Here is a 17,104-nt window from a genome sequence, read left to right as displayed (position 1 = left end):
TATTTTTACGTGTGCTGGTATCCCCTTAGATTAAACATTAGCCAGAGCTCTCTGGATAAGGTTGGCATGAGCTGAAGTTGGGGTCTGACAATAGAAAGAAAATAGGAGCTGAGAATAAAATCGGAAGGTTCAAAAAAGCAATGCACACTATTGCAGCTAGTGCCGTATGGCACTTTGGCTGGGACTGTACCACTATTTGGGTGCGAGGGCATGGCCAGGCAGAGCAGGGCGTGGAAAATGCCTCCTGGTCTGTCTCAGGGGAAAGTGTTCTGAACCTAGCAACTCTCAGACCAGGGAGGGGAAGACACATGCCTTTGCTCTAGATGGGCTGCAGGGCTCAGCTCTCCATCTCTCCCCACACCCAGGGTTCATCCAAACACCCCAAGAACCCTGGACTCTGGCTGGTCTCTTAGTGATGGTGGCCAAGTTCTCCTCCCTAAAAACCAGGGTCCTGTCTCAGAGGAGGCTGTCCAGGGTCAATGCTGTTAATGGGGTTTATACGCTCAAAGACAGAGCTTGCCCATCCAAGGGGAAGGGGTACATGCAAGATGTCCAGAAGATAGAGCCAGAAAGGAAAATCTGCCGGCAGAGTCTCAGGTTTGGCTTCTGATATTGTTTCTTAGCTTCCCATACCACTTGGAGGGAATATTTTATCCCCATTTTATAGACTGGAGTTTTAGAGAGGCTAAGAGAACCTTCTTGTGGACACACAACTAAGAGATGGAGAGAGGGATTTACATATAGTTCTCTCTGGCTCCAGAGCCTGAACACCAACTCTCTCATCACCCTGCTTCCAACTCACCTTACCATGAGACCTCACCCTATCCTCAGATGCTTGCCTTATGTCCTTGTTCTTGTCCCTGGGTGACCTTGGTGGATCTTTGCTCAGTGTCTAGCTTCTCAAGCCTGATTGCACTTTAGATGCTATTTAAGCTCCCCAGGGCAGCCAAGGATAGGAACCAATGGACCACTCCCTAAACATCTCCAACGCCCCTGTCTTGAGCACCCTGTTCCCCCTACCTAGGGCCTAGGGCTTGTTTCTTGGGACCAAGTGCGCTGGGGTTCTCTATAATCTTCAGCAAATCACAACTTCTCTGGGCTCAGTTCTTATTTCTAAAATAAAATAGCCTGTGATTTCTCCAAGAGCAGAACACAAACTCTGAAGCCAGATGGCCTCAGTGTGGATCTTGGCTCAGCCCCTCTTAACTGTGGGACGTTGGTTAATTACTTACCTCCTCTATGACCTATGCGTTTCTCATCTATAAAATGGGAATAATAATGAATGTCTTATTGGGAGGGTTTAAGGATTAAATGAACTAATAAATGTGAATCATTTAGAGCAGTGTCTGGCACATGGTGAGTTCTAGATAAGTGTCATATATCATTCTATTCATTAGTTATTATTATGAATGCATGCCCAGGGCCCAGCCAAGGCATGGGCATAGATGGCTGTTGAGGCTGCTGTTATAACCCGTGTCCTTTGCTTCCTTCCAGGAGCTTGGTTCTCTGCCCCAGCCCCGTGGAGGCTGTGGGCGTGTCCAGTCCAGACGCCTGGTTTCCAGCCCCGTGGCCCATCCCTGGCTGCGGGGAGTGGAAGCTCCCAGGAGGTAGCGGTGGCCTGCAGCGGCCCCGTCCCGGCAGTGAGCCATGGGCCAGAAGCTCTCGGGGAGCCTCAAGTCGGTGGAGGTGCGGGAGCCGGCCCTGCGGCCGGCCAAGCGCGAGCTGCGGGGAGAGGAGCCGGGGCGGCCGGCGCGACTGGATCAGCTGCTGGACATGCCGGCGGCGGGGCTGGCGGTGCAGCTGAGGCACGCGTGGAACCCCGAGGACCGCTCGCTCAACGTCTTCGTCAAGGATGACGACCGGCTCACCTTCCACCGGCACCCGGTGGCGCAGAGCACGGACGGCATCCGCGGGAAGGTGGGCCACGCGCGCGGCCTGCACGCCTGGCAGATCCACTGGCCGGCGCGGCAGCGGGGCACGCACGCAGTGGTGGGCGTGGCCACGGCGCGGGCCCCGCTGCACTCCGTGGGCTATACCGCGCTGGTGGGCAGCGACGCCGAGTCCTGGGGCTGGGACCTGGGCCGCAGCCGCCTCTACCACGACGGCAAGAACCGGCCCGGCGTGGCCTACCCCGCCTTCCTGGGGCCCGAGGAGGCCTTTGCGCTGCCCGACTCGCTGCTCGTGGTGCTGGACATGGACGAGGGCACACTCAGCTTCGTCGTGGACGGCCAGTACCTGGGCGTGGCCTTCCGTGGCCTCAAGGGCAAGAAGCTCTACCCGGTGGTGAGCGCCGTGTGGGGCCATTGCGAAGTCACCATGCGCTACATCAATGGCCTTGACCGTAAGTGCAGCGTGCTGTGGGGGATTGGGGGGCTGGGGGGCTGGCAGGGATGGGTCCAGAGGCTGCCTGTCCCTAGGGGAGCTGGAGAGGGAGGAGAGATGGGGGAGGGGGAGCAGGTGAGGCCCCATCCGCCGTCGGCACTTGGGATCGTCCTGCCGCATGTACTGGTGGTGAGGATGTGGACCCCGAGGCCAGGCTCCCGGGTTTGGATCTTGACTTTTTTCTGCTCACTTGGTGATCCTGGGCTGTGCCTCAGTTTCTCTCTCTGCAGAAGTGACTCAATGATAGTAATCTAGCTCAGGGTTGTTATGAGAAATCAAATAAGATAATAATAATGTGAAGTGACCTTGATGCTGGGAAAGATTGAAGGCAGGAGAAGGGGGCAACAGAGCATGAGATGGTTGGATGGCATCACTGATGACATCAATGAACATGAGTTTGAGCAAGTTCCCCGAGAGGATGAAGGACAGGGAATCCTAGCACATTGTAGCCCATGGGATCGCAAAGAGTCGGACATGACTGAGCGGCGGAACAGCGAGAACAAACATGCAGTGCTTAGGGCAATGCTGAGAACTGTCGGTGACAGTCACAAACCTTTCGGTCTCTGTGAAGTGAAAGTGAAGTTGCTCAGTCATGTCTGACTCTTTGCGCCCCTGCGCCCCCATGGACTGTAGCCTACCAGGCTGCCCTGTCCGTGGGATTTTCCAGGTAAGAGTCCTGGAGTGGGTTGCCACTTCCTTCTCCAGGGGATCTTTCCAACCTAGGGATTGAACCCAAGTCTCCTGCATTGCAGACAGATGCATTACCGTCTGAGCCACCAGAGAAGCCAGTCTCTGTAAGGATTGTGCCCAATGATGTCTCCTGTGTACCTGGCTTCAAGTTCACAGCAGGAGAAGAGAGACAAGTAGAAGACAGAGTCTCTGCACTTGAATCTCTTGCCCTCAAGTTACTGATAAATAATAAGTAATGATAGTAACTATCATTTATTGAATACCTGCTGTATGTAGGGGCTGAACACTCAAATCTAGGTCTTCCTGCTGAACTATCTCTTAGGCATCTCTATGATTATTGCCGCATGGGAATGAGAGCCAAAAGTTGTGGAATCTTCTGACTTCTTTCCAGAGGACCCAGCAGTCTAGATTTTGTGCGAACTATTCCCATTTTTCAAGTTGGCAGCTGCTAAAGACACCATGTGAACAAACAGAACTCCCTTGCAGGTTGCAGATAAGCCCACAGGCTGTTGGGTTTGACTCCTGACACCTCTAAGGCTTTCTCTCATTTAATATACACACTCATCCTGTGAAGCTAGCTTAAAACCCTGGTAACAAAAACGGTTGTTGATTTTAGGAGGGAGTCACTCAGGGAGGCAGGGTGGCCCCTGGACAGAGGTGCACGTGACTCTCTGCCCCCCGTGGAATCCCGGCTGAGTAGAGCCTGGAGTCGGGCACTTGTGGGCTTGCACATACCTTGTCCACTTGACTTATGAAGCCATAGCCCTGATGAAGCTCCTGAGGTGGGCATTTAAAGCCAGAATTCCAGCTTATTAACTTTAAACCAGAGATATAACTGCCCCCTTTCAGAGAAGAGGAAACTGAAGAGCAGAGCTTACCAAGAACAAGAACCCAGGCCTACCCAGTTCTCTCAGCTCTGAAGCCCACTCTTTTCCCGTGCTCCCATTTTAGCTGAGGGACTGAGAGTAACACTCCAGAAAAGAGGTCAAGGACAAGATTATACTCAAGTTTGACGTCAGAAATTGACGTTGACTCGAGCTAGGGTGGGCTGACTGTTTTCAAGGGTGACAGGCCACCAGAAAGTGGCTGCTGCGCTCTGCTCTGTGGTTTAAATGGCGACACTTTTGCTCACATTTCATTTCTGTGGTTGTTGGACTCAGATTGACATTGAATGGCAAAGTGTTGTTCTGTTTTTTCTCTGATTGAATGGTTAGATAAAGAAAGGATGAACATTTATCCTGAGATGGGCTAGCTTAGTCACCACAGTGCCTAGTGGAGAATGCTGGGTGACGTGGTAACCAGGCAAACCCCAGTGCTGAGAAAACCAACAGCAACAGCAAATTTTATTTTTGTTAACAAATGCTCTTGTAAAATGGACCTGGGAAATCTACTTGCCAGAATTGCTCACTGGACTAGAAGGGTGGCCTTGATGTACCAAGGCTTCTGACATGCCTCATTTCCCACTGCATCCTCAATGCTTAGTGGTTTTGTGTCTTTGGTGAGCCACTCAGGGCTCATTTTACTCATCTGTGAAAGGGAACAGTAGCAGGTCCCTTTCATAGCTGCTGTGAAATCTCATGCAGTGGCACCAATAATATGATATCTGGGATGAAAGGACAGCATTGATACCCAGCAGAACTACCTGAGCCAACAATTGGGCCCCAAGGTGGGCCTTCCCTTGGTTATTGATTCCACTTGGGTATTACCTGCTGCTTCATTTTTAGCTACAAGCTAAGGTGCGACTTCACTTTCACTTTTCACTTTCCTGCATTGGAGAAGGAAATGGCAACCCACTCCAGTGTTCTTGCCTGGAAAATCCCAGGGACGGGGGAGCCTGGTGGGCTGCCGTCTATGGGGTTGCACAGAGTCAGACATGACCGAAGTGACTGGGCAGCTTGGCAGCAAGCTACTTACAGTGTTGCAGGTAGTGGCTCCCCCACGCAGGATAGGATCAAGAGCAGCCAGGCCTTGATGTTCTGCTGAGGGCAGAGTCTGGATGGGAAAGGACATTCGTGTTCCAAGCATCTGGGGCTTGTGGATCCTTCAGGTGCCTAGAGACACTTGGTGAGGCTGAAATTTGGAACGTTCCATCCTTCCCTTTGGCAGTGATTTTTTTCAGGTTGGCAGAGGCTAGAGTGCCCATCCAGGAGGCAAGGGAAGGCTGGGATGTCATGTCATATGAGCCGTGGGCATTTCCCATTGGGTAACAGGACTGACTTGAGTACTGTGGTGTTGGCCTCTTCTCAGATAGGAGTGATGTTTTCTATCTTGGGCAGGGTGTGATTGTCAAAGGGGGAGCTCAGCTTTTCTGGGCTTTGAAAGACCCATGGTCAGTGGGACGAGACCTGACTATAGGGTAGACCACCAAAGGACAGGCCGAGGGGAGTCTGACAGGGACTGGTGGGGAGGGGACTGTGCAATGCCTATAGCCAGTAACCTAGGCTGAAGTCCAGTGGATTCCTGGACACCGAGAGGGGTTTGGCCCTAGGGAATCCCTGGGCAGGTAGGGTGACCCAAGCTGGATTTCTGAGTATGAGGAGAAGTCTGAGCAACACTGGTTGTGGACATGAAGGCAGGTCCCCAAATTCAGCCCTGACCAGTCACAGAGAGGTTATGGAGCAGAGAGGCAGACGGAGTTCCTCTCTGGGATGGATTGATTTCCCACAGGATCACGGTGGGGAGAAAAGATGGGCTTAGATAGAATCTGGCCCCAGCACTTACCAGGAGGCCGTGGACAAGGATTACCTCTTCCCTGTGGACCACAGTGTTCTCCTTTGTGAAACAGCTGTGGTAAAGCTCGCCAGCACAGAGCAAGCCCACAGCGACTGCTGCTCGCTGCTTTGATTAACTAGGTGAGCTGGGCCAGGTCCGGGGGTTCACCTAAGGATAAAAATCAAAGTGGCCTCAATAGAGCCTTCTCCTCCAATATGTAGGAAGGAAGTTAATGGACATCATTTTCTCCGTTTTTTAATTTTCACAAGACTTAGAAAGAGCTAACTGCTTGTGACTCTGAAGTATGTGTTTGTGGAGGCCAGGAGCTCCTAGAAGCGCATTTTCCTATTACAAATGTGTTCTTCAGCTACACCCTGGAGCAAAGCAGCTCAGCATCTGGGGTGGGGGGTTTAGAGTAAAGAACTACAAGATGCCCAGGGACTCTGCCATCTGAATGAACTGAGAAGCACAGAACCGAGGCGGGGCAAACTGGCAAGCTGGCTCAAGGTACCTGTGTCTGGGGCCAAATAACAGCAGTGACACCATCACCCATAACCGACACTTCTCTGGTACCTGGTGTGGGCTGGGCTAGATTCTAAGTACATTTTAATTCATTTAATCCTTGTAACAACTCTTTATAGCTCACAACCTGTATGATCATCTTCATTTTCCCATGAAGAAGTTGAAGCCCAGAGAGCTTGAGTAAGTTGCTCAAGGTCACATAGCTAATTACAGGATCAAACTGAGGCAGGCTGGTCCAGTGGGTACCTCGTACAGATATTTACCAATAAAAGGGAAGGAACAGGAGAGGCTGCTCCATCGGGCTGGGTGGCTACTCAGCAAAGGATGGAACCCTTTCCTTTGGCAGTGAGTTTGGAGGAGGCCCCGAGAATCTGTCCCTCCCATTGGTTTCACCTCCAGCCCTCAAAGCTCTTGGCTTAGCACAGAGCTCTGCAGGATGTTCTGAAAAGTTTTGCATAAAGACAGCCCCAGCAGTGTCTGTGAATCAGGCGTGCTTTGGTCGCTCACAGGAGAATGTCACTGAAAGCATCCCAACCGCTGTGAGGGTCATCCCTGGGGTGGGCCCGGCCTTTGGAATCTGTTCCAAGATGGTTTCCGGAATTGCTCCCTGGCCCCCGGCTCCTCCTTCCACATGCTGGCGGCCAGGAGGCCTGACAGAACGGCTTTGTCTCCTGTCTTGGAATTCTTGGGTGGTAAGTAGTATGTGAGGGCTTTCCAGATGGCTCAGTGGTAAAGAACCTGCCTGCCAGAGTGTGAGACATAAGAGATGTGGGTTCGATCCCTGGGTCGGGAAGATCCCCTGGAGGGAGAGCAGGGCAATCCTCTCCAGTATTCTTGCTCAGAGATTCCCATGGACAGAGGAGCCTGGCGGGTTATAGTCCGTGGGGTCCCAAAGAGTTGGACACAACTGAAGTGACTTAACATGCACACACAAGTAGTACATGAGTGACCCAGGAAGAGGAGCAGGGCCCCAGACACAGAAGCTTTGATTTGGGAGTCGTGCAATTCTATGTTTGGAGGGGTACCACCTAGGTTCTATGCCCTGGGCCAAGTGTCTTACTCACTTTTTTCTTCAGTCCACACAGTGAACCTCGAGGCAATGTTATTGTTATTATCCCCATCTTATAAATGGGGAAACTGAACCTTGGAGAGTTGAAGAGTTGGCTCAGGGCCCCACAACTAGCTACTGGCAGGGCTTTACTGAAACCCGGGGCACTCCTGCACCCTGCCTCCTGCAGCCTGAGCCAGCGCTGCTTCCACTCTGCCTAGCAGTTCCAAAGAACAGGTTTCGGGGCCCAGGACTGACTTTCTGGGGGATGGGAAGTGGGAACCCCTAGCATCTCAGGCCTGATGAGCAGGGAGGGCTTGTCCACCTTCCTTGAGCCAGGGACACTGTCGTTCCAGACGTCGTTCCTAGATGGTTTAATTGATCTGCCAACAAGTATTTATTGGTGCAACAGCTCAGCAAAGAAGCCCTGGCGGCCAGCCAAGGCTTCTGGTATTGATGAAGGCCAGAGAGAGTTTTCTACCAGGATGACTGCAAGGACACTGTCCCCTTGCCAGAGCTGTCTGCTTTGTACTCATAACCTTCCTGCCCGATTCCCATGTGTCTCCCGGGGGTGTGGTCCTCCTAGCCGCCCTGACATCCGGACTCTGCTTCTCCTCCCTCCTGACTCAGGTCCAGGCCTGGTCTCCCCTTTGACCAGTGCCCTATCACTCTGCCCTGACCCCATCTCACCCCAGCCCTCAGCCCGTGGCTGTGTCCCCTGAGCCCCCAGTTCAGTACTGAGTCCTCCTCTCGCTTCACTCCACTCACTACTTTCCCACATGTGTGTGCCTTCTTTCTCCAGGTGGGTGTGAATTCCCCAGGACACAAATGGTCCCCCAGGAGGCATGTGTGGGGAAACGGGCAAACTGGGGGCTTTATTTACTTATCTTTAAGGTAATTTTATTTATTTTTGGTTGTGCTGGGTCTTCATTGCTGCGAGGACTTTTCTCCGGTTGCGGCGAGTGGGGGCTACTCTCTAGCTGCGGTGCTCAGGCTTCTCATTGTGGTGGCTTCTCTTGCTGTGGAGCACAGGCTCTCGGGCACACGGGCCTCAGTAGTTGTGGCTCCTGGGCTCTAGAACACAGGCTCGATAGCTGTGGGGAGTGGGCTTAGTTGCTGTTTGGCATGTGGGATCTTCCCAGATCAGGGATCAAACCCATGTCTCTTGCATTGGCAGGAAGATTCTTTACCACTGAACCACCAGGGGAGCCCCAGAGGGATTTAAAAATATGTGTGCATTTACTTTTGAAAGGTAAACGGTGCATGTGACAACAAATTTAAATGTTACAAAAGACTGTCTGGTGAAACACTCCATCCCAAAGCTCCCAGCCTCTTCCTGTTGTCAACCACTATTGTCACTCTTTCCCATGTCCTTGCAGAAGTTTCACCCCAGCATGATCATGCGGTGAATGTTGCTCTGCATCTCATTTCCCCTCTTAGTAGATCTTGGTGACTTTTTAAATATGATTGACGTAGAGCTGCCTCATTCCTTATTAACAGCTGCATGGGTTTCTGTGTAATGGTTGTATCATAATTTGATTATCTAGACCCTTACTTTTGGACATCTAGGTAATTTCCAGTCTTTGAGGGTAAACTTTTGATCCTGATTTGAAGTTTATTTCTTACCCCTGCTGGCTAATTGGCATCCTTGAGCCTTAGTTTTTCCCCTCTGTGTGGTGGGAATAATGAAATATACCTTGCAAAGTTGCTGTGAATATTAAGGTTGATGCAGAAATGCAGCGTGTGCCAGCATGCGCCTCACATTAGGTGTGGGGTGGAGGGGAGCCTTTGATATTACTGTATTTCCTGTGTTACCCGTTGTGCTGTGCCAGTGCTGAGCTCGTCTTTGGCACCTGATGAATGCTTATGAATGATTTGGTTTCTGATTTAAAATATAGCACAGTTGCTTTAACTTTGTATTAAGATGGCTTCAAACTCATGGTTGGACTTTGATCATTTGATTCAGTCAGTTCAGTCAATCTTTACATGGGCTGTCTGTCAGTTCAGTGAGACCACTGGGCCCTTCCTTGCACAGAGCAGATCCATGTGCTCTGCCATGCTTTATCACTCAGTCGTGTCCGACTCTTTGCAACCCCATGAACTATAGCCAGCCAGGCTCCTTTGTCTATGGGGATTCTCCAGCCAAGAGCAGGTCTATAAGAAGTGTGTTTTGCTGATTTCTTTTTTTTTACCTTTCATTATTTTATTATTATAGTTAGAAAATGGAAACTCAGAAAAACAACAGTAGTTTCTCTCCAGTCAGTGAATAGCAGAATGAAACTCTTAAAACATGTCTTTCTGGGCTTCCCTGGTTAGGGATCCATCTGCCAGTGCAGGGGACACAGGCTCCATCCCTGATCCAGGAAGATCCCAGGACACCCAAGCTCGAGCACACCAACTACTAAGCCCGCACTCCGGAGCCCATGAGCCACAGCTACTAAGCCTGTGTGCTGCAACTGCTGAAGCCCGAGCACCTGAAAACGGTGCTCCTCAACAAGCGAAGTCACCAAAATGTGAAACCCACACATCACAACTAGAGTAACCCCTGCTCACTGCAGCTAGAGAAAGAGTCTGCAGGTAGCAATGAAGACCCAGCGCAGGCAAACATAAATAAATAAATGAAACACGTCTTTCTTACCACAACATACTTTCTGTTTTATTTTACTTATTTATTTTTTTTAACTTTCTTGTTCTGCTGTTTTGCTATTTTGTTATTGCTGCTGCTGCTCCTGCTAAAAGTTGCAGTTCTTTGAGGCCAGAAGTGCATCCTAGTCTCCTCAACCACCCCTGTAGCAGAGTACATAGTCCTTGCTCAAGCAGCATGTGTTACTGTACTGAGCTCCCACCACCTGCTTAGCTTTTCTCTTCTCCACTGCAGTGCAACTGGAGTCATAGTTGGTTGGAAGCGAGTGAGCAGGGCTCAGAGCTGCCGCCCCCTTGAAGCCTGACCCCGGAGCGACCCAATTCCACCCCTCATTGTGCGTCATGCACCGCACATCTGTCCCCATACCCAAGCCAAGCAGAGGCTGCATGATGGCCCAGAAACTCAATTCAGGGTCTCAGCATTCAGAAACTGGCCCCTACCCTTTGTTTTCCACAAAAAGGAGCAGACTTTCAGCTGAACAAAAGGGTTTCGCTCAGACAATGTGGCCCTGCTTTGAGAGTTCTTTTCACACTTAGCATAGTCATGAGTAGGTTCATGACTAGTAAGTCCTGCCTGCAGAAGGGAACTTTTTGTTGTTGTTGTTAATGTTTATTTCTTTATTTATCTGGCTGCATTGGGTTTTAATTGTGGCATGAGTGATCTTTCGCTGCAACACACTCACTCTCTAGGTTTGGCATGCAGGCTTAGCTCCTCAACATGTGGGATCTTAGTTCCCCAAGTAGGGATTGAACCGACGTCTTCTGCATTACAGAATGGACTTTTAACCTCTGGAACGCCTGGGAAATCCCGGAAGGGAGCTTTGAAATGCAGGCCTATTTGGGACAAGTGTCACTGTGGGCCACTGTGGAGCTGCTGTCATCTTTCTTGGTGGGGGGTGCAAAGCCTGGGGTCGTGGGAAGAACTGCGGCTCAGAGATCTCCCAGCTTTGGATTCAGTCAGGACTTGGCTGCTAGTTAGCTCTGACCCAAGTCAGCACCCCTGAGCCATGTGTCCTGACTGTAATAGTAGCAGAAATTTACTTTGCCACAAGGCGTCAGGTTCATAGGTCACATGCAGAAAGTGACTGGACTGGTGCCTGGCACATAGTAAGTACTAAAAAAGGTGGGCTTAAAAATTACCAGTTTCAACTATTACAGCTCCCATACGTTGGTAAAATTCTTTAGTGTTATTAGATGTGGAAGTAATTATTATTGTTAAATGTGGGTCCACGTTGTGAACACTGATGGATTCCACACAAGGGAGGTTTGGGGAAGTTTGTCTCTTTTCTCTTTGAGATACATGATGGAAATGCCACCAGAGGTTCAGAGGCCACTGTGAATTTGTCGCAAATGAGCTGGGAGTGCTCAGCCTTCCCTATGAGCAGTTTTAAAGGTTTCCAGCCAGTGTCTGCTTCACATGCTCTGTAGCTTCCAGTGGTGAATTGCCTGGTAAGCATGTTTTCAACACAGATGTCCAACCACGCAGTGGCCTCACCAGTTATGCCCACGTGTATATCCAGCAGAGATGAGCTGTGAGATCGTGGGCCTGAGGGGCAGCGTGTGCCTCCGGACAGATGATTGCTTGGCCTGGCTGTGGACTGGTGCTACTGGTCCTTGAAGGACAGGGAAAGGGATGGGGCGGCCAGTCTTCACCTCTTAGGGACTGGCAGGGGTGAGAGCAGCCCCCCTCCCACCCCGGGCGTTAGGGCTGGAACGTGCCATTGGACAGCCCTTGCAAGACCCACATTTTACAGATGGGAGCTGAATGGACCAGAGAGCCGGGAGGAGTTACCCAAGGTCACCTGATAATTTTAGTGGCAGAACCAGAGCTAAAACCCAGACCTCCAATGCCCGCTTGGCAATACACCTCACCAGAAACATGAGGGTGAGATTCAATGCAGTTTATGAATCTGTATTGAAAAACCCAACATGGATGAAGGAGGACACAGGAGTTTAGGAGAAGCAGGATGGATGGGGGCTACGGGCCTTTGGAGCTTGGGTAGAGTTTAGAATAGGTGCTACCCAACCCCCACCCCCACCCATAGCAAGACCCTCCTTGGCCTTTCAGTGCCTCCTACATGTCAGACACTCTACCCCGGCTCAGACCCAGAACCACCCCTGCTCAGATCACTGAACCAGGGGGTTCAGCGCCGTCAGGACCAGACGTAAGTGACCTCTCCACTGACTACCTGGATGGCCTGGGCGTAGTCTCCTGACTTCTCAGACCTGTGCAGTGGGTGTGATGCTGGGACTTTCCCATAGACTTGCTGTCAGCGGAGCATCTCAGACCTTTGTGTGCATTCAAGTCAGCTGGAGATCTTGTTAAAAGCAGCTTCTGACATAGCAGGTCTGCGCAGGGCTCTGGGCTGTGCCTTTCTGACGAGCTCCTGGTGATGCTCATGACGAGTCATCGGGCAGTCTGTTTAGCAGAAGGGTTTCCTGAGACGGGTGTCAGCAGCTGCCGCTGTATTTGAACACCCTCAACTACAGCACAGCCAGCCTGTCTGTTCTCACCCCTGCCGATGGGCATCGGTGCGACTGGTGTGGGTGCCATTGGGAGGGGCAGTGAACTGGGGGTGTGGGCAAGGCCTCCACATGCAAGGCCCCTGCTCCCCTTCCTCCCCAGCCCCTCCCTCTGCCTAACCCCACTCTGATCCTGCAGCCCGGCTAATCCCCTTGGCCTATGTTGACCTCTTTTCTTTGTTGGAAATGGCCCGCTTCCCTGGCCCCAGCAAGACCCAGGGTTGCCTAGTCTGGCTCTCTGCCTGCCGCCCTCCCTCCTGGCTGATGCAAGGACCAGTCCTGTGCACCACCCCCCACACCCCTGCTCCCAGCAGCCCCGCTGTGCTTGCTGCATAAGCCCCTTCCCCATCCCACCCCACTTCCCTCATGTCCTTGTCTTCCCCAACCACTGCGGGACGCAGTTTATGTGTCCTGAGACCCAAATTCTCACAGTTGCCGGCAAGATGTACCCAAGTGAATCCGCACTATCATCCATGAATTTCCCGTGAGGGCAACTTCTTTTGGGAAGGGATTACTGCAAATAGAAACAGCTCTGTGTTAAACGGCCCTCGAGTGAGCACTTACAAGAGACCAGATGCTGCTTAGCACAGCGGGTGCAGCATCCGACTTAAACCTCCACAGGCCCCTGCCAACGCTGGTGAGCATCCCATGCACGTTATCCCGTTTCATCCATGGATGAGAAGGTGTCGCTATCCCACTTCCCACGTGAGGAGACTGAGGCCAAGGGAGATGAAGAGCCTGCTCAGGGCAGGAGCTTGGGAGACAGCCAGCCTGCAGATTTGAACCCACACCTCTCACCTCCATGACGCACGGGGTCATGTGAGTCTTCCGTGGCTCTGTGGGTGGTCCCAGACCTTGGGCTTGGGTGCTCATCAGAAGGGTTTCCCCACGCTGGTGTCGTCAGCTCCCACGGCCCCAGCCTGTGAACACCCTTACACCAACAGCAGGCCATCCATCATCACCCCTGCCCGTGGGAGTGGGTGCAGCTGGGGTGGCGGCGGATGGAGTAAGCACGTTTGCAGGAGGGTATTTAAAACATGGGGAGAGCAGACAGCCTGCTGGGCTGTGCCTGCGGTTGGGGAGCCAGCTGACCCTCCCTGTCTCGTCACTTGGTTAAGGCAAGGGGGCGGTTAGCATGAGTTACGGCTTAGCCCAGACACTAATAAGGCTGCTTGTCTGAGGCCTTCCATAATTCAAGTTAAGGCTGTGCCGTTTAATGGCCCTTCTTCATCAGATCTTCCAGGACTCGGTGCCTCCTTAATGATTTATTTGCTTGGGATGAAATTAAGCCGAGACAGCGTGAGCTTGGAAAATACCGCTGAGCCGGTTCTCCCCAGTTCTTCATCCTCCGCAGCAGCCACTTTCTATAAATAGAGCTGCGCGCCCCGCGTCGTGACCCGCCTGCCGGGAGCCCCATCCCCCTCCTCCCCCCGACCGGGTACAGGCTGCCCCATCCTGGGCCCCCGGGACCACACCTGATGAGGCAGCCCACCCCAGCAGAGATGTGGTCCTCCCGGCGGTGGAGTCATTAGAATAGAAGCATGAACCCATCCGAGTCAATCCATTAGAAGCCACAGCCGTCTTCCAGATCTTGTCCTATCGGTTGATGTTTCTCTCTCAAAATGCACCCGCGGGGTGTCCTAGGATTAGAGCAGTTTTGCCCTGGTGTTCAGTAAGGTGGACGATAGCTTTCTGTCTGTGTTCAGTCCCTGCTGGGAGGCCCACACGGGATCTTCTCTGAGGGTGGCTTCCACTGGGACAGGGGTCAGAGTCACAGCCCAGGGCCACTCAGAGTCCCCCTGGGGGCCAAGCCCTGAGAAGGTGGGGGGTGGGGGGACATTTAGTTGAGGCTCCCTTGGACCTCCAGTCCTCAGGAGGGATCCAGGTTGCCTCGGGTAAGGAGGCAAGTGTGTGGTGGGTGGACCCAGAAATGGGATGCTCTCCGGCAGCCCACCACTGCCTTCGCTGCACATTTGCCCCCAGACCCCTTCCCGCCCCACTGCGCCCCAGCTCTCCTGTGTCTTCTCTGTTCCCTCCTAATTTGGGCATCCCTTGGGGTTAGCTCACCGTGGCCCTGACACCACCACCTCCTGGTCTCTGACCACTTCTGGCTCACTATTAGCCAACACGCTATCTTCCGAGGTCTTGGTTTAAAGCCCTGAGAGTCTCCGATGGGCTCAGCGCTTCTCAGGTGCAGATAGAGGTTCCCCCAGCCCTCTGATTGGTACTTCTGGCTCAGGTCCAACCTGCTGGTTCCCTTGGTTGTGGGGAGTCCTGGAGCTGGTCACTTAGCACACTTGCCTGACCTCAGTGTCCCTCAGGGAGAGTGTGAAAACATAGATTTTGGCTGTCTCTCCTCTGCTGAATCCATGGGCCCTGGAAGGATTGTGTGTGTGTGTGTTACAAGCTTCCCAGTTGCAGTCGATCTCGCCATCAATCCAGCACTGGCTGGAAGTCAGCTGCTCAGGATTCCTGGCTGAAGGAGGCTTCTTGGATGGGTGGAGTGCAGTCAAGTAGTGAGGGGGTATGGATGGCTAAGCAGTAATGCCCCAGGTGTACAGGTACTGGTTGTTGGGAGGTGTTTGGAAAAGAGGGAGTGGGGACTGGGAGCCAGAAAACCTAGCTTAGCTGCTCCAGCTTGACAACCAGCTGTGTGACCTTGGGCAAGTCACCTCGCCTCTCTGAGCCTCTGTTTCTCCATCACAAAAAGGAAGGGTTAGACAAGATGACCTGGAAGGATCTCCATTATTCTTTGCTATCTAATATCCAGAGAGTGCACATTTGATTTTTTTTGGATGACAGACTTTACACACCCTCTGGTCCAATACAGAAGCCACCAACTAGGTGTGGCTATTTACATTTAAGTTTAAATTAATTAGAAACAAATTAAAAATCCAGTTTTTCAGTTGCACTTGCCACACTCAATGACTTCAAAACCACAGGTTGCTGGTGACCACCATGTCAGACAAGGTAGATTAGACCATTTCCATCATCACGCCAAACTCTAGTGGACCCTGCTTCTTGAGTGCCACTGGGGGGAGTGGGGACCCCATGGAGAGGGCATAGGCCATGGTTTCCTCCCAGGGCTGCGAGGAGATTCAGCTCTCCCAGGAGCTATATTCCAGGACCCAACTCAAGGATGGGGGTCAGGAAGGACCCCGGACAACTAGGCAGCAGCAGCAGGAGGACCAGGAAGCCGTAAAGAATGTTGTAAGTCCTGGGTGGGGAAAGCCAGGAGGGGGCCACCGACAGGAGGTATGCCAGGAATGTGGGGAGGAGGGCCAGGGGACATCAGGGGTCAGGAGCTCTCTTGGGGGGAGGGACAGCTGCAACAGAGAGGCAAGAACCCAGGACCCCAGGCACGGGTTGGGGGCGCAGCAGAGCCCCTTACTAGATCTGTGTCTTTGGAGCATCCCTGAGCCAGCTGAGCCGCCTCCTCCTAGTGGGTGAAAGGGAAGGAATGAGAAAGAGGGTTGTTAATGGAGATGAAATAAAACAAACTCTGGAGAGCCCTTTGTAAATGGTGGCCTGGATCAAGGTAGAGACTGCTTCACAAGACGCTGTTGATGGTTCGCTTTGACTTGTAATCGTAGCTGTCTCAGTGGTGGTTTTAAGGTGTCTGTCTGAGGTGTCTGTCCTGTCTCTCCGTTCAGGCAGCAGGCTCTTTGGAAAAAGGGTGGTGTTTTTCCCTTGTCCCTGCAGGCAGGCGGCTTCTGTTGGCACCGTCCCACTGCAGTTGGGCAGAGCAGCACCGGTGGCTGCCGCGCAGGGGCCGCGGCTCTTGCTTCTTCCTCCTGACCTGGTGATCTTTTGCTGGCCTGTAGTCATGCCCTGGGAGTCCTCCAACAGTTTTCCTTGTCCCTAACACACGTGTGTGTCTGCCTGGATCTGGTGGTTGTTTTCTCAACCCATGGGCTCCTCTCAGCTCTGACCCCAGCCCTGCAGTATATAAACAAACCAAGGGCAGAGGTCAGAGGCCAGAGGCCAGAGGCCACAGCAGGGGTGTACTTGGGGTGCTCTTGGCAGGAAGTAGCCTGGTGTCTAGTTTCATGATGAAATGGACTTTCATCTGCATTCCTTGCTGGGAGGTGACATGTCTGGCTGACTGTGGATAATGGATTGCCTACTGCACCCCAGCCCTGGATGGATTCATGACTTAGGTCTGGCTCTGGCGTTTCATGAAGTCCCCACCAGCACACACAGAACATAGAGAGAGGAGTTGAACCCCCCGAGCCACTTGTCGTGACGCACAATTGGTGGGCTTCCTGACAGAAGTGTTCATGAAGATAAGTCAAAGTAAACATTTGCTGAACACCTCCTTGCCCCAGAAATGCTTTATATATGTACATGCAATCCCATTAACTCCTTTTTGGTAGGTCATGTTAACACCCCCATTTCATGGATAGGGAAACTCAGAACTGGAATGCGGGCCCTAATCTGTCTGATTCTCAGGTCCAAATGTCCTGAAGGTCCCCTTCTCGCCCCTGGTATCTCCCATCTGATCCCAGTGAAGTTTTTCAATGCCTGAAAAGCTCCTTGCGCTCTTTGCTTAGCCTCAGTGTGAAGATCTGAACTTCTCTGGGT

At 52.3% G+C, this 17,104-nt stretch overlaps 1 protein-coding gene across 1 annotated transcript in view; it reads left to right on the top strand.

Moving 5' to 3' along the window:
• Window positions 1-17,104, top strand: part of SPSB4 (splA/ryanodine receptor domain and SOCS box containing 4) — a 92,403-nt gene that overhangs the window by 12,426 nt on the left and 62,873 nt on the right. The window contains exon 2 of the mRNA XM_065942758.1: window positions 1,495-2,341. Coding sequence (XP_065798830.1) covers window positions 1,648-2,341 — 694 coding nt within the window. The 5' untranslated portion in view covers window positions 1,495-1,647. The remainder of the gene's footprint in view (window positions 1-1,494; window positions 2,342-17,104) is intronic.

The sequence above is a fragment of the Muntiacus reevesi genome, chromosome 8 (genome assembly GCF_963930625.1).
Source record: "Muntiacus reevesi chromosome 8, mMunRee1.1, whole genome shotgun sequence".
Lineage (NCBI taxonomy): Eukaryota > Metazoa > Chordata > Mammalia > Artiodactyla > Cervidae > Muntiacus > Muntiacus reevesi.
This window is presented reverse-complemented; position numbering and strand designations above follow the sequence as displayed.